This window comes from Mastacembelus armatus, chromosome 11 (genome assembly GCF_900324485.2).
Source record: "Mastacembelus armatus chromosome 11, fMasArm1.2, whole genome shotgun sequence".
Classification (NCBI taxonomy): domain Eukaryota; kingdom Metazoa; phylum Chordata; class Actinopteri; order Synbranchiformes; family Mastacembelidae; genus Mastacembelus; species Mastacembelus armatus.
Window position 1 is genome coordinate 4,245,542 of NC_046643.1, and position 17,493 is coordinate 4,263,034.

The 17,493-nt window shown below is 40.7% G+C and overlaps 1 protein-coding gene across 1 annotated transcript; it reads right to left on the bottom strand.

Annotated features, from left to right (window-relative positions):
• Nucleotides 1-1,580: 1,580 nt before the first annotated feature.
• Nucleotides 1,581-15,718, bottom strand: pkib (protein kinase (cAMP-dependent, catalytic) inhibitor beta). Its single transcript, XM_026300433.1, has 3 exons — nt 15,524-15,718; nt 4,276-4,429; nt 1,581-3,358 (listed from the first exon to the last, which is right to left on the bottom strand). Exons 2-3 carry the CDS (start codon nt 4,415-4,417, stop codon nt 3,276-3,278), a joined length of 225 nt encoding a protein of 74 aa, XP_026156218.1. The 5' UTR covers nt 4,418-4,429; nt 15,524-15,718; the 3' UTR covers nt 1,581-3,275.
• Nucleotides 15,719-17,493: the final 1,775 nt, after the last annotated feature.

Here is a 17,493-nt window from a genome sequence, read left to right on the forward strand (position 1 = left end):
CATCAAATCCCATTTCTACTCATGTTTGAGCATCGACACAACACTGGGTGTGTCCACGTAAAACTCCTCACTGTGTTTAAATCTGAAAGATGTGTGTGGCAACGCATAACCAAAAGATTTTGATTATGTTTATCCCCATATTTATACAACTTAAGATATTCACATTAATATTATCGTATCAATTAGAATGCAACCTTTTTCTTTGTGCCAGACACAACAAAGAAATTCTGTCTTGCTGCATTGTGGAGAAGCATAACATGGAGTGAATGATAATTTAGTGAATGTCTCCATCTGCTGTGTATCAGAGGAAGTACTGCATTATGTAATAGGTGTGGGCAAACATGATAGCGCTGGAAGTAATACACATAGAGTTGTTATTTAACACTTTAGAAGATGTAATAAGCAATTAGTGCAGTTTCAAGTGCCTTTCATCAGAGAGGGTGCTGCTAATCAAATGGAAAATATCTATTTAGAGCTTAGCAGAAGAGGGAAAAGTCCAAACATAGATGGGCACATCAAGGAAAGTACAGTAATTTGATAAAAACTCTGGATTGTACAACCTGTGTGTGGTTATTCTGTATATTTGTAGCAGCAGTAGTAGCAGTGATGCTTACTAGGTCTTACACTTTAGACAGACATATTGGCTCATTAGCTCTGTGAAGGAACTAAAGAAAATCCTGCAGTGTTGATCACTTGTCCGTTCATTTTTGTTTCCTTGTGTTGGTTTTTCGATCTTCACCAGCTAGTATGTAGTTTACGAGTAGTAACGAGTTTACTATGGAACCATGGCATGGACCTGGGGATAAAGATTGACTTTTACCATGAAAGCACTGATGAATTTTACATGATGGAGGTTTGAGGACTGAAATTGTTGTTATAAAGCGAGTACAAGTGATGGACTGCGTATCTTTTTTTTTTTTTTTGTGGACCATTTAGTCTGGTTGTAGGGCTTTGACTTTATGTGCCAAAGGGAAAAGGTCAATTCACACATTGTTTCTTGTAAAAACCTGATGCATATATTACCCACACTGCAGCTCTTCCACTGCCAGCTTGGACACAGCTTTAGGTGTAACAGTGGTTGATGTAGCCTTACATCCCAAGCCTGAAAGACTTTATAAAATTGTTCTTCACATGTTCATACACCTCAAGCCTAGCAAACACTCTGATGCGTAAAATTGATGGCATGCCTCTTTAAGTTTGGCTTTTGCTGATTATTTAGTTTGCTTAGGATGCAAAACTCATTGTCTCATCAATAGAATGAATGTACAAAGGTGACAGCTGCTATAATGAATCAGGGGATACTCCAGCTACTGGTGCATGTCAAAAATATGTCAACAGCCCTGCATAAGTGCAATTGTCAGTATGATAACATGCTCTTATTGCAGATCACAGATCTATTTGTTACCATGGTAGTTTTTCCTATTTAGCACCAAAGTACAGCTGGGGACAGCAGTTACATTATTATCTATTCTAGAGTTATAGAATAATCATTCTCAAAATATAAAATTTATGCAGTAGGACTGAGGTACTTGCAGAAAAATGACACTATTCATCACACTGTTGTATATGTAAAGCTTGTGTGTTTAATATGGCAATTTTAACCACCAGGTAGAATCAAAATAAGGGATTCGATCCAGCTAAGTAAAATATATGCACCACTTAGAGATCAGGACACTATAAAATACATCTCAGATTCATCAACCCCCCGGAAAAGTGTTGATCATACAGCTTCAGACAGACCACAAACACTTTCTCATCAGCTGTAGTCTGTACAGCATCAAACCCAGAGGCTGGGCAGCAGAACACCCGGCTTTCCTTGTGACATTTGTAGAACACATCCATATAAAGACACAGCCACTGGCAACACATCTGCAAATAGAGACAGTTACAGAACATCGTTTCTCCGTGGGAACAAAATGTGTACAGTATGCAGTTAAAGTCTGGCAATCGAACAGGTAGCGTGTACTGTATGACACACATGGACTGTACTACAACACAGTATATACAGTATACAGTAACAGTGAGTAGATGTCTGACAAACTGGACTCTTGCTGTGCTTCTTGCTCTCAGTCGTGCTGCCTATTCACAGCTCTGCTTATGTGTTGATGAGTGTGAACAGACTCTTCTCCGTGTGGAGAGGCAGAAGGCGAGTGTGCTGTCATTTTCGGCCCTTGAAACACATTGTGGCTGTGGTGTTGCTTGATGCTTGCTCCCTAGTCCAGGCAGCGGGCATATGCTGTTGATGCTGTAAAACACACGTGCGAGAAGCCTCACACTGCAGATAAATCCCCTGCTGAAGTTTATGCAAAACTGGTTGGCAGAATGTTAAAAAGTGATTTTTTTTCTTTACAGTTTGAGCAGTAAAGATGTGACATCTCCTTTGAAAATTGAGGAGATATCTGTAGCCCAAAATAGTGGATAACAGACTTCACAGAGAAAGAACACAGCACACGTTCTTGGTTGTAAACTGCCATTAGGCACATTTGCAGAGGTTTAGAAAATGAAGAGACCTTTAAAAGCAGCCTTGAGTAAAAACAAAAGGAAACCTTAGACTTTTCTCAATAATATACTGAATCAGTGTTTACATTATTGGCAGTGTGCACTATTCTCTAAAAGGAATGTCTGAAGATATGAACGATTATTCCATGTTATCATCTTACACCATGTGGACACCTAAAAAAAAGGAAATAACTAGCTGGTTGTTGCTAAGATCAAAACAGTCTGGTGATGTGGGGTAAAAACTGTACATTTACAATGTAGATATTTTCAGCCTCAGATTTTAAACCATAGAGAACACATTTAGTGTAAAAGCATAAGTGAGAGTTCCCAGTTTTCTTAAATATACTGTTTCTTTTGTCACATGTACACATATAAGCTTCAAGCCAACAGGCTGCTGTCAGACCTCCTCCTGCAATTGTTAGTGGAAAAGAACACATCACTATAAATCAAAAATCAGCAGTATATGCAAGGAAATGGTACAGGACATTTTGACAGTTTGACTTACAAGTTCCTGTTTTTCTTTAGTTTTAAATGAATCATAGAAAAATAGTAGTGTACAATATACAATCTGTCATGGTCCCTTTAATTTTTAGTGAAGTGTCTGCAGGGAGTGTATAACTCACACACCCTCACTAAACGGCGTCCGGCTTTTTTCAGATATTGCTGACCCTCCTCCGATCATCACTCTTTGTTCCCAGGTCACCCTCTAGCTCGAGCCTCATCCCATCTCTCATGTTATCTCTGCCAGTCTCTGGGCGGGTTAAATAAACAAGTCTCTATGATCCCTCTTTTGCCTCTGAACTCTCTGGTGCTGCTGGAGGCGCCTCTGTTGTGGGTGACTGGGCCCCTCCTGGACCATCTGTGCACAAACCCAAAAAGACACATTAAGAAATATATTACATTTAGTTTCAAGGGCAAAAAAATGAAGAATTGTTATCAATACCAATGGCATCATGATCACTTCATCACTAAGTGTTAATATCTTTTTGCATCTGAGTCATTTTATGGCTGTTACATTATCAGAAACATCAGTGTGCTGGGACTAAGTTGGGGATATAAGGAAAACTGTATGGTGTCCAGGATCATAGCTAAAGAAGTAAGAGCACGCTTACTTAGGATAATCTGCATTTACAAACACACAATATAAAAAACATTATTATTTATATGGCAATAAGGCCATTCAGCAAGTATAAAACAGAAAAGGTAAACAGTCTCCAATCAAGATTTGGGAGTTCATAGAGATATGTAAGGACAGACTAAGACCAAACCTAGAACTGGACATAAATTTTGAACATGCATGAAATTGTGTTGTATTTGATTTAGTACATATTTGCTTTCTATCCATACAGCCGAAATAGTCAGCCCAGCAGTGTTCTTAATTTGGCACAGTCATGATGAATGACTTAAGTCATCCTCCATGTGAATAGACAGTTAGCCCTCTCCAAAGTGGCAGTCACAGCCCAAAACTGGCCCAGATGCTTCTAGCTGGTGCTGATTTTCAGATGAGAACAACCTTAGTCTTCATCCGAATCAGTCATATCTGGGAGCCATATATGCACCAGAGCCAGGCCAGGGGCCAAGTACAAACATGGGCATCAGGCTTGTGTTGGATTTCAACGATAACCCAATGTGATTTATTATTTTATTTCCTCTATCTGAAAGAGTAAGTGTGAAATAAATATGGACATGAGTTTTTGAACTGTGCTTGATGTTGCTACAAATTCTTGGCTTGTGCTCAATAATATAACAATAAAAAAGGTAGCTAGGGTATATTACCTTTGAGGGACAGCTCAGCCAGTTTAAGAGGCAGGTCACCAGGGTTAACACCCGCTGGAGAGCCCAGAATGTCAGGCAGGGCATTTCTCCTGCCTGAGCGCCCCGAGGAGGCAAAGTCCAACACTGGCTCGACTTCTGTCATCTCAGGGTGCCTCTAAGATAAAAAGAGGTAAAGGGTGAAATGTTGCATATTTGCCTGCCCACAAAAAAGTACTCTACACACATGGATGGATTGTGAAGCAATGGGCCCCTGGCCACAGACATGAAAAAGGCCCCCAACACCTCTAGGAGCAACAATTCGTCTTATGGTTTGTTTTGTGTCTGTTTTTAGCCATTTTGTGTTAAGTCATTACCTGTCACCCTTTAGTCATTTTCTGTCTTTTTAGTGTTTTGTTTATGTCTCTGTAGTTGTTTTCATCTACTTTTTCTTGTTTCATGTCCTTTTATACTCCTCGTGCAGTCAATTGATTTACTTTCCAAAATGGTTAACAACCACTACGCAGTTCTTCCAGGAGCCCAAGGAGTCAGGGGGCTCCAAGGACAGTGTCCGGTAGTCCTGTTCACTAATTTATCCATGTGTACACCATGAAAGAAGGACTACTCTTTGATTAGCTTAGCTTAATGACTGAGTGATGCCCCTGGTTTGTTACAATATTAAAGCTTGAATAACGGAGTTAAGGACATTGTGTTTTCTAACTAACATAGATTTCATGACCAGTTACAGTTTTACAGTTTGTTGAGATGTACCAAGACAGTTGCTAAAGAAACACAAGTGCTATACAACACACATTATGGTCCAGTGTCCCTGTAAACTTTGAAAGTTATCCATAACATTAGAGGACCTAATTTAGCAGTACTAGAGGTACTGCCCCTTTGTCACAGTTATGTTGGATTGTTTACCTTGTCCAGAATACTTACTGAGCTACTCAGCTAGCGCTAGGTAACAGCAAAAGAAGCAGTAAGGTTGTTAAACAGTGAATGTGCATTAGTACCCTTTATTTTTCTCTAAGCTGATGTTTACCTTGGTCAATTACTTTTGAAATGATTACATTTGAGTAATACGCAGCTACATTTCAACATATCTCAGAAAACAAAATGTGCCCAATCTGTTTAGTGATTTCAGTGTCAAGAGAGAAGATTTATCATTGAAGCGGAGGATGTGTCTGTCTGGTCTCATGGCAACCAGCAGCTGGGAAGTCAGCTCCGAGCTACATTGGTGACAGGCAGAATTACATCCCCTGTCTCTCTCTCTCTCTCCCTCTCCCTCTCCCTCTCCCTCTCCCTCTCCCTCTCTCTCTCTCTCTCTCTCTCTCTCTCTCTCTCTCTCTCTCTCTCTCTCTCTCTCTCTCTCTCTCTCTCTCTCTCTCTCACACAAATACAGTGAGTCGCTGTTGCTATGGCAACAGTACAGAAAAGCACCACTGGCAGGTAAACATATAACTAGAATCCATTTCGCATCCTATCTCCCTTTCTCTTCCCAAGCTCCAACTTTTGTTGTGTTAACCATGCGATTATGGGGAGCAAAATCCCATTTCCCATCGCCCTGTTTCAACAAAGGAATGACATGTGAGTTAATGCACATTTGCAGCTATATATTTACACACATACACACTTGAACACACACAAACACAGTCTAGATCATGAGAAAAAAGGCCACAGCTTGATCGTCTGTTAGCCTTAAGCATTATTGTCGCTCAGCAATTGAGTTCATGGAAGCCACAGTGGCGCACTGTGGCCTATTTCTTTAAATATGTCCATGAGCATTTTCACACAATCAACTAAGCTAGTGACTCTACACACACAGGGAGGGAGGACTGCTGTGGACAGTGCAATGTAAACACACTAAAATGGTAGCTTTTGTCTGACTGTTTGATTAAAGGTGACACATGTAGCATTTTAATAATCTTAGGTATCAAACTAAGGGTGCTATCTATGATTACCATAAATGATATGATATGGTAAATCTATAACCACCTCACCCAGAAAGCCACTGCCACTTTCATGTCCAGATTGTACTTCTTGTGGTAGCTACAACCGCTCCAATTTCAGGTCCTTGAACTGAAGTGTTCTGTCGTGGTCTGTCAGTAGGATTGTACTGTGGGCGTCGAGGGAATCCAGAACATTGTTTCCCCTCCCTCTCTGGCCCCCCATGTCAAAGCTGCTCTTTGTCCTGGATTTAAGGCCACATTTGAACTCTGACAACAGGACTGCAAGACAGGACACTCAGCACAGCTTGTCTCACTTTCTTGCTTCACTCATTGGACAGGCTTGTCAAGATGACTGTTAATCTGGATACTCACTTTTTGTAATATGAGGTATATATTGACCTTCTAATTAATATCAGATAGCCAATAACCCAATAATGATGTGATAACTTTCACTACAGCGCCCAGGTTTTAGTCTGTAAGACCTGCACTGGAAGTTGCCTCAGCTAAAAACGGTATAACACCTGTTACAGCATCTAGTGATGATGTAATTGTAGCTTAGAGGTTTTGCCATGTTTTGAGATACCTGCTAGTAAGGGCTAAACATATGTTTTCACTGGCATCAATTCAGAAGTATGAATGTCAATAACCGCTTTAGAAAACCACCACTAATCCAGTCTTAATCATAATGAATTGTTTGGTAACTTTCATTAAGACATGGGATTAGACAGGCAGTTGCCCCTCATCTTAAGTTTTATTTTAGCCTATAATCCAACAACAATTTAGATAGGATTACCTTGTCAAGAAAATTAACCTAGATACTATAATGTCCACACCAGCTCAGTCAGATACAGGAACAAGCCACAGGTATGTTACACAACAAGATTGAGCTATAAAAGCCTTTTGATGGAAACACTGAGGTCAAGGATTGTTCACAAACAGTCTGCAAAGATGCTGAGCAAAAAGAAGAAGTCGTTTTTCTTTAAAACTGTAAACATGTGACAGCTCTACAGTTAAATAAGAGCTCATTAATGCTGCAAATTGCTACCTGCTATTTGCTATTTCTGAACACAGTGACAACAAATTACACCATGTGTACTTGAAACATCCTATGTTCTGCGGGGCCACTGGGTAAATAATCATGCAGATAAAATTATCCCCTCATATCTGGTCAGTAGGACATGTGTAAAAGAAAAAAGGCCTTTCACCCATGCCATGTATTCAGCGTGGAAGGGTATTTTTTCCACCCTGTGCTGTTTTGCTCCTTTGAGCACAGGGTATTGTGTCTGATCAAACCTTGCTGTCCATGGCAGCAGCTTTATGCAGAAGAAGGCTTGGTGGCTTTTTGAAAGCACTAGCTATTCTAAATGGATATACAGGTCCAAGGTCGCTGGGCAAAAAAATGCTTGTTTTCATCGACTGCTGAATGAAGATTTTCAGCACCATGGACAGAGCAAGAGAAAGAAAACACGACAAATGCTGAGAGCTTGATAACTTGCTTTGCTCTATTCAAGAACCAGGCGAATTAAATATTCCACCATAACCGAAGGCCTTTCAGGAATTGTCAATCTCTAGTCTTCAGTTGAACAAATGCATCCATCCATCCATTACCTATACCAGCTTATTCCTATTTTGGGTGAAAGGCAGGGGTACACCCTGACAGGTCACCAGTCCATCTTAGGGTCTAGAACAAATTCACCAAGAAGGTATTATGTTTTTAAAGTTACAGCTCTTAGAACTGGTTTGGTGGTCATTCAAACAAACACGATGCAGAGCAGCAACACTGCACCTAAATTAACTAGTAAATATCAGTCATACTATGAATCAGTCTTCACGGATTTCGTTGCAAGTACAATTTTGCTACGTGTACTTGACTGTCCAGTTTCTGCCTCTTCACTACATTACAGAGACAGAAACTTTTCAGAATCAATACATTATAATCATAATGTATTGATCCCTGGTGGAAAATTCATAAGCTACATAATACTATGGCAAAAATAATTCAAATCTAAGCATATGACGTATTTAAGTAAGCTCCACCTTTACCAGCTGTAACATTAAAACTGATAATCATAAAAACATTTTTGCATATTCTATTTATTTATTTTCAGTTCTTAATTTCAAAGCTGAAGATTTTTCCTGTGTATACAAAGTAGTTTTACTGTGTATACAAAGTAATAGTGACACTGTTTCTAAATGCACTCAAACCTAGTTGGGACTTTACTATCATTTGTTGTTACTTATCCACTGATATATACACAAATAATGATACACAGTATGGGCAATAAGCTAAGCGCCTATCTCCACTGTGCACTGTTTAAGAGGTTACATTAGAAATTGTGCTATCCCTATAGTTTGCTTGAAATGACACCATTCATCCCATGGAATTTCTTGGAAAATGTCTCAAAGTACGGACATGTAAGTTTTTATAAGTTTAAGGCTTCTTGGCAAAAATTAAATAGCAAATGTACTTTTCAGACTGAAAATACAGAAGGTACAAAAATATCAGCACTGCTAAAGGCCTTTAAAAAGCCATATCCATCAAAGCTTTCTTCTTGCCAAACAAGGGACAGTGATAGATACCAGTTCTTTGAGCCAAGAAGCCTGGCAGTGCCCGCTGCCTGAGGCTGACCTCTACTCTGCTTCTCATCAGTCTAACACCCGCAGCATGTAGCCACTGTCACTGCACAGACCACAGCTCACTGTAACTGTAGATTAAACACATTTTCTGGCAAGAGCTGGTTTATTACAAATTGGCAAGATGTCACAATGTTTTTAATGCTCATTTCACTCTTCAAGACGCTGTCCTATTTGTTAAACTTTTTCTAATAATAAGTAAGAATAGTGATCGACTGCTTTCCCTCAGCAGAAAGCCTCACCCTAGCAAATCCAGTCAATAGTGTGATGCGTTTGTGCTGCAGCTGTACCCCACCTCTCCAATGCCCATCATATTAGTCGGTCAGTAAGATAGTGGGGGTTTAGGTCAGAAAACAGCCTGACTGATATGTTAACATAAGTGGCACAGACATAAGACATTTTAGATGAATAAATAATTCCTGGGATTAAGTCCCTTGCTATTTTTAGTGCCTCATACCCTGTGATTATTCCCTGTCCTTCTCCTCACTTGTTCACTGTTATCCTAAAGCTTAACATGCTCTAGCTGCCATGGAAACTGCACCATTGTTATAAAGGCAACTATATAGAGGAGGTAACTAAGGAAGACACAGACTATCTTGTGCAGCTCAGGAAGATGTGTTTTGTTACATTAACATCAGATTTCATAATAAAATTAAGTTGATAGAATGAATGAAAACAGGGAAAGACAAAAAATGGTTAGGAATGTGGTACATAGGACTGCAAAATAAACTGTTGAAACAGACTGAACTACAGTACTTCTTATGTGACAATATGAGATGGATATGCAGTGCAAACCTATTAAGTTATGAGCAATATATATATAGACACTGAATGAGAATGTGAAGAAAGGAAATAGGCTTCACTAATTCGCATTAAAGGGCGCACAGAAGGTCATGCATATGCACAAAACTGGGAGGTGAAGCACGACTCTGATATCAGCAGTTGAATTTCAAAAAAGCTGTGTTTTTTCATCTTCTTGGGCAGCAGTAGGGAGAGAGAGAGAGAAGCAGAGAGGTGAGACAGATCTAATGAGACAGCGTGATCACAGCCTTATTTCAGCTTCACACACATCCAGGCAGAGCTTCCCGTCTTTTCTGCTGATACGCGCAGCCCTTCTACTCACTATGGCTTCCTGCTTTTATGTTTCAGAAACCAGAACTTGCAGACAAAAACACATCAGTGCATGCTTTTACTCTGTAGATAATTTTTTTAGTGGTGGGGGGTGATCTCATCGCTTCAGAAGGACTATCGAGATCATGAGAGACAGGTCTCAGCACATATAAGAAAATTCTCAAAATCAAAGAATTTTCCTGTTCTTCTATTTAAAAAAAATCATCTGGTTAATGTTCTCTGATTCTGTAATTCTCACTGTTTACTGGTACACAAGTCCAGGGAGCACCTGCTGTTGAAGCGCTTCAAATAGCATCTAAAAGCAAACTGCCCACTCTGTAATTAAGTGCTTTTAATGTGCAATAACAACAAGCTATTATATGAAATTAGGCTGACAAAGTGGCCTTCATGTTGCCAAATATGAGGCAGATCAGCTTTTCATAAGGGTCGATCACAACAGCAGAGCACCCAGCTATTTACAGCAACAAGCACACTTGACAGAGAACTGTAAAGAATGGCTGTCAGCCAGCACTGGCAGAACACTCTGGGATGGTCTGAAGAACCAAACACGTCAAGAAAGAAAAGATGGTGGGCATTTTAAAATTATTAAGTTCATTTTGTGATTCAACACTGATAATTACCTAATCCTAACCATACAACCAAACCCCTAGTTTTCTTCATTACAAAGGTCAAACATGAGAAAATCATTTTCAATAATACTCTTACATGTATGTCCAATTTATTCCTGGTGGTGGCTGCATACATGACACCAGTGTTGTTGCTGACCTAGCGCTACTCTAATTAGACTGAGTGAACACAGACTGGTTGCCTCTGGCTCTGACTTTTATCTGTTTGGTTTGATTGCAGTGCTTTACAGGGTAACGCCACTGAAAACAGTTGTAAATCGCCTTCACAAGCCTAGTGCTATCATCAGGGTCATCTCAGCTTATAACAGAAAACCTGCATTACAAACTGGGTGTGTAGAGTTTGTTAAACATGGCTGTTTACACTTGTCTGTTTTGTTAATGTTTTATTGTGTTTTATGTGCATTTATTTCAGAACTGCTAGCATCAGCCGTCACAAGCCATGTACCAATTGCAGCTTAGTAACAGCATTAAATGAAATTAACATACAAATCACAGCTGTGACACGTGTGTGACACTGAGGACAGTCTGCAATGCCGTCACATCAATATTTAAGCACAGAGCCTGTTGTTTTGAAGCGTGTATCCAGGGTCGTCCTCCACCTTGGGCGCTCTCAGAACAAGACCATCATGTCAACAGCGGCTGCACGTGCTGCTCCTGCACGCTGGCTACCACCCATGGGCCTCTGGCGTTCTGTCAGCAACCCTGGAACATGGGGCATTGGCTGAAATACACACTCAGTGTAAAACATTCTGCAAAGCCAACACACACACTGCCACCCTGCATCAGCAGAGGTGTCTAGCTCCTGTGTTGTGTTTGTGATTAAAGCTGCACTCAGCAATGAGGGATAGAAGACGATTTCAGTAGAAATTACTTTCAAACATTGAGGGATGTCCACTCTTCTACCCATCCTCACATTTTCCAACACTTTTCTTAGTTGAAACTCAACAGAGAAGGACAAACATCCCTTTTCACTGATATTTTCTTTAGCTCTCCCTAGTGTTCCCAGACTAACAGGACATACAGTCCCAACACTATGTCCTGGGTCTGTGTTTACAGTCGGTAGTGCCACGAATACCTCTACCTTTAAGTGTCCAGGACCCTGATCAGATGCCAAATTCACCTCAGCTGGCTCCAATAAATGTTATGATGTTATGAATAGTCTCTTCTTCTTTCACAAGAAAAGATTAATCAAAATTAAGAGGTAAACTCCAAACTTTCAGAACAAATGAAACAGAGACAACTAAACCCACCAACATATTTTTTCACTCCATTAACACACATAGATCTGAGTTGGATGATGACTGAAGTCAAGGTTCATTTTCAAACATTTCCCTCTTCTACCATTTAAAGATGCAAATGTGTAAAGTTCCCAGGTACAGCCTATAGAGAGCCATCTTAAGGGGTACCAACTGAAATGTAATTCAGACAGCAACTGCACCTCCTTTTGCAGCCTCTCCATTCACAGAACCATCTCCTCACATGGTTGATATGTGACAGCATGTTTTGGGACAGCAGATGGAATTCCATGTCGTAACGATGGGGGCAAACAAAGCAGCTGAGACTACTGTGTGTCAGATACAGTGAAAAGGTCACTGCTCTGTGGACTGAATGGACGCCTCGGGAATTACAATGAACCCTTTGTCTTCACAGAGGAACCATTTCATCTCACCTACTGTTCCCTTCCCATCTGGTGAGTATGGTGGGCTGGCAGCAGGAGAGACATGACACTGACAAACGACAATCCTTTCCCATAGAGCCGGGCTGAGGCATGCTGGGAGAATTCTATTAAGTTATGCTGCCACCCCACTGCCTGTTGCCTCACTGGGCTGCTGAGAAAATGGGCACAAAGAGGTTGAGGTCAGAAACAGTCTGACACAGCTTCATAGAAGAAACAGCTCCCCTCTGTTCCTATTATCATCCTGTGTCCTCTACATCTCTGCACAACATGTCCGGCATCGTGTATGTCCTCCACACCCACGTGGGAAAGAACTGACTGACATGTTTTAATGGCAGAGAGATAAAAGTAGCCATAGGTCACAGTAAAGGTCAGTGGGCTTTACAGAAGCACCAGCTCAGACTAAATGCTTATAGGTCACTGGTCAATACAGAGGAATAATGAATGACTAGCATTTCACACAGCAAATTACTCTTCCCATCCTTAAAGTGGCGATGCCCCCAATCAATCGGTACTGTTTATCTCACTATAAAAAGACGTTTTCCAGAAATGCAGAACAATATTCTATCCTTCAACTCCAACTTCATGCCAGACGTCAGATGTAAAATGTTGAAAACGTGTTTCTTCACTTCTTATTTCAAACAGCCTGTTTTTCCATTCAGTGAAAGTAGCAAAAGTTCTCCAGTGCTTTCTGGACACAGTTTCATATCAACTATTCTGTTTGGGATTGGGTTTTTTTTTTATTTTCAGCAGTGTCTGACATATCCAACTGTCTACATCATTTTTATTTGACAGATTAGCTTTGGTAGAGGCTGCTGGGAGCTGTTAACTCTGATCAAAGTAATATGCAGATTTAAGAGTGGTTATTTCTGTTAAGTGGACGTACAACAACCTACACAGCAGTGCCATGCTCATACAGGCTAGTCACAGTTTGCATGGCAGTTTTTCTGTTTCTCTGATTCAGTTGTATGGTCCTGTACTTGAATTTTCTATTTTTTATTCATTTATTGATCCAGCACATTTGGCTGTCAGTGAGCACAGCACCAGACCTATTTGAATAGCTGGGACAAACTGAACATTTGGACAGCTATTCAAAAGCATAGAACCATGGGTAGAAAATGTATAATTTATGATTTGGTCACATTCTGTTTATCTGTCTGCCCTGGCTCTTTAATGAAGGAAAGTGTTACAGGGGATGAAGATAAGCTGCTCACTGGCAGCTCAGATGTTATTTATATTACAGTGGCAGCCTTTGTTACCTGTAGAAGCTAAAGCTAAGGTTAACTGGGGCCATAGGGGGTTAGTGACAACAGACTGAGCAGCACGCCACGTCTGGCACCTCTGGGACTCCAGACTCAGTATGAGTAGGTGGAGGGCACACGGTGTCATAGTGTCATCATCTCACTGCCATCATCTGTGTTAACACATAGTGACATCAAGCCAAATTTCCAAGAAACAGTAGAATGCAGAAGGCAAACAGATGATAAAGTGCGTGATGATGCACCCCATGGTGAAAAGGGAACAGTGCAGACTGACTCCAACAACTGTGTGAGTAAAGTATCTTCACTTCCTACTGACAAAATATTAACTAAGGGTTAAACATGACTTTAACTTCCCAGGACTATGACGTTGCCACTGCTCTCCCACTGCACCATTTTAAAATGTTAAACAGGCACATTTAAAAGATTTATCTTGTGTTGCTAATCTCAGAGCATTTTGGGTCACTCCATCTAAATTTCTTACATAACACATTGATATTATGAGGTTAAGTTAGAGCAGCACTAAACGTTCAACACAAGATTTGCATAATGTTTAACCTGACACTTGAAGTTACAAAATTACACAGTTGCCACCAAACTCCACAGTTCCTATGAGCTCCCATAAGCTTTTTAGCCTTTTTTCTTAGCCAAATATACAATTTGTTTTGCAACCAGCTTTGTGGTTGTTTCTCTAAGTTATATAAGATGTAGACCTTATGCCAATTGTTTCTACATGTACTTCCGTAATAGTTTTTCTAGCAGGTGTTCCTTTGGAAAGCTCTCTGAATGTGACGTGTATGATGATCCCAGGTTTTTGGGGAATAAAAAAACAGAAGAGCTCATACATTAGCGTGAGCACTCAGTCAGTATGGCTGAACAGAAATGTTCCAAAACCAAGACACTCCAATTTCAGCAACACAAGAAATCAAAGGCAAATTAAGTCCTGATATTGCTCACACTGTCCGACTGGCAGGTGATCACTGCACCTCCGAAACACAACATCAGCCAGCCACTGATCCAAGACCGTGAAATGACACTGATTTTCAAATATGACCTCATGGTTACATAATTAAGGTAGGGCAAAATCATAAAAGAAAGTGCCTCACAGCTAAAATGAATAATAAAAACAGAGAGGAGCTGCTGGTAGCCCAGCAGGCCCAGACTTCATTTTCTCTACTTGGCACTGTGTATCACATCCACTGAAGAGCTCATTCAAGAAGACAAAGCCACAGAAAAGGAGAGTTTGACAGTATTTTAAATACTGTGCTTAGATTTTCAGATACACAGTAGAGTGTTTAAAGCTTTTAAAGCATTTAAAGCTCTGCAGAAGCAGCCTTTAGTTTTGGCCCTCACACACTGACACCAACTCTTTGAGCTACATTCCTATATTACTAAAAGTCATGGTGCGTTTTTTAAAGTAAAATGTGTGCTTCCCTGATGTATGGTAGCTGTAGCATTAAGGGCTGATGAATTCTGCCCATGGTTTCTTTACGCATATCAAGAAAACCAGCTGTGGGTCATGGTTTATGCATCGTTTAATAAACCACAGCAGATAATCCAGGTGCCACGGATCTGTCTGTTGGGAGCCTGTGGCATTTTCATATGAACAGCTGATACAATGCTCACATGGAGGTGACAGGTAGGCTGCTGCAGCTGGCTGTTTAAAACATTTGCTATAGGATCCTGCTCATTCTAAAAAGCCTACACCTGATGTCACATATGACTGGTGCTGACAGGTAACTTGATTACTTGAGGATTTGTTGTTTCACCTCCTGTTGCTGTTGTTGGGATTTTTAATCAGTTTCAGTGCAGATAATGGCTCCAGCACGCCTCATTGATTCTCCCCTGTGCGCCTATAATCTCCTCCAGCAGTCGTACCTCTGCCTGTGCTGGAGCTGTGTTGGTGTGTGAGGACACAGCAACACAAGTCGGCCTGATGTCCTACCTGTGGAGCGGAACAGGTGACAGGCTATGTGCGCAACGACGGACACTCACCGACGGATGTCAGTGCGCTTCGCCAAGGGAAAAAACAGAGTCCGAAGTTGGAACTAGCCGCCAGCCACCATCTTCTGCAGCGACGGAGAAGAGAAAGCGCCGGAGTCCGTCAGGTGCGACACATGACACGGCTTCATTACAGCTGGCACCACTGAACCCGCGGCATAGCCGACTACACCGCGTTAATACCACAGGGACTGTACGCTCACTCCCAGCAGCAACAGGGAGGAGTGGAAAGATTCACGCAGTTAGCGCGGAGTTACAGGAAGAGAGAGGAGTTGGCCTTCAAAATAAAAGCTGACCAAACGTCGACAAACGGGGATAACAACTTTGATTATATCTGTGGGGAAAGTGGGATATTGCACAGAATAACAGCATACAAATAAATCACAAGTTAGCCTGTATTAATATATGTTGATACATATTCAAATGCTGATCATATACAGCATTACATTAAAATATGGCAACGAATTTAAAGAATTTAAAGAATCGAGAAAAAAAATCAAATACATCTATGAATGAATGATGACAAAAATATTTTCAGCTTTACAAGATACAATTGGATCTCAAAATAATCGTTTGTTACACTATATGCAACAATATTTTATCCAGTGCTATTGGCCAAAAGCAAAAATAAAAAATTTCTGACATTTCTGAGTTGAAGTTGTCACCACTGTTAAAATCAACACTGACTAAACAGTTTTCTGCCTTTTTACCTGAATATACCTCACTCTTCATAAGATGTAGTAGGCCTACTTTACAAGTCCCAGAGTTGCCTGTTTTTTATAGACGCAACCAGTGACATCATTTATTGTAGACCAATTATTATGAAATTGTTGTTATTATAATAGTTACATCCATCCATCCATTTTCTATACTCGTTTATTCCTAACCAGGGTCCCAGGGATCTGCTGGAGCCTATCCCAGCTCTCTTTGGGTGAAAGGCAGGGGTCCACCCTGGACAGGTCACCAGTCCATCACAGGGCCACATAGAGACAAACAACCTCACACACTCACACTCACTCCTATGGGCAATTTAGAGTCACCAATCAACCTGACATACATGTTTTTGGACTGTGGGAGGAAACCAGAGTACCTGGAGAAACCCCACACAAGCACAGGGAGATGCAAACATCAGAAAGGTCCCTGCTGGGTTTCGAACCAGAAACTTTTTGCTGTGAGGCAACAGTGCTAACCACTTAACCACCATGCTGCCCATAGTTACGTCTGTAAATATTTTCTACATTTTTCAAGCATTGTGTTTTATTTTGAAGTCACAATAGTACGGTTTCCCGTATACTTTTTTCTTTGTTTTGTCTTGCCCGTGCTGCTTAAAGGTTTATACCATTGTCTTTTTTGTAAGGGGTGTTCAGATATTCACTAGTCATTTGATCGAATCCAATCACTCAACAATTTGTCCTCAGTCCTACAATATATAGATTATTGGTCCGATCTTTTCTATTGTCGTTTTTACTGGAGAAATCATCCAGCTAAGACACGTGTATTGCGGCTATTACCACCTTAAAATAGCCTGAAAGAACCAGTGGTCCAGTAACAGCTGTCCTTAATCCAAACGCTCAGACTGTTTCAGTCTACAGGCGTTTTAACATCCACAGTATTTTGAATTATCAATGACACATAACTATACAACTATGCTGATAGTATTTTACTGACTACTGAACAGCCTCATAAGCAGACTGGGATTATTTTAAAGACGAAGAAGTGAATGAAATCAGTACTAGTAGAATATCTGGTCTAATACTCTATGCTGCTGTTATCTTATCAAAGTCTTTAGTCTGCCCATTAACCCTGGTGTGCATTGATATTATCAGCACACTGCTCTTTAGGCTGAAGGGAAACTGGAAACCTCACTCACAGGTGAACACCTTCACCCTCTCTGAAGGTTAGACACAAAGTCCTGCTGGAGAATGACTCACCTGATGAATGAGACTCTGGCAGCACTGGGCAGC

What these genes read in the sequence shown, in the direction of transcription:
- pkib (XM_026300433.1), bottom strand. Translation starts at nt 4,417, where the DNA reads ATGACAGAAGTCGAGCCAGTGTTGGACTTTGCCTCCTCGGGGCGCTCA. An exon ending in GGCTGAGCTGTCCCTCAAAG is followed by an intron (nt 3,359 to 4,275) that starts GTAATATACCCT and finishes GTTTGTGCACAG; the next exon opens with ATGGTCCAGGAGGGGCCCAG.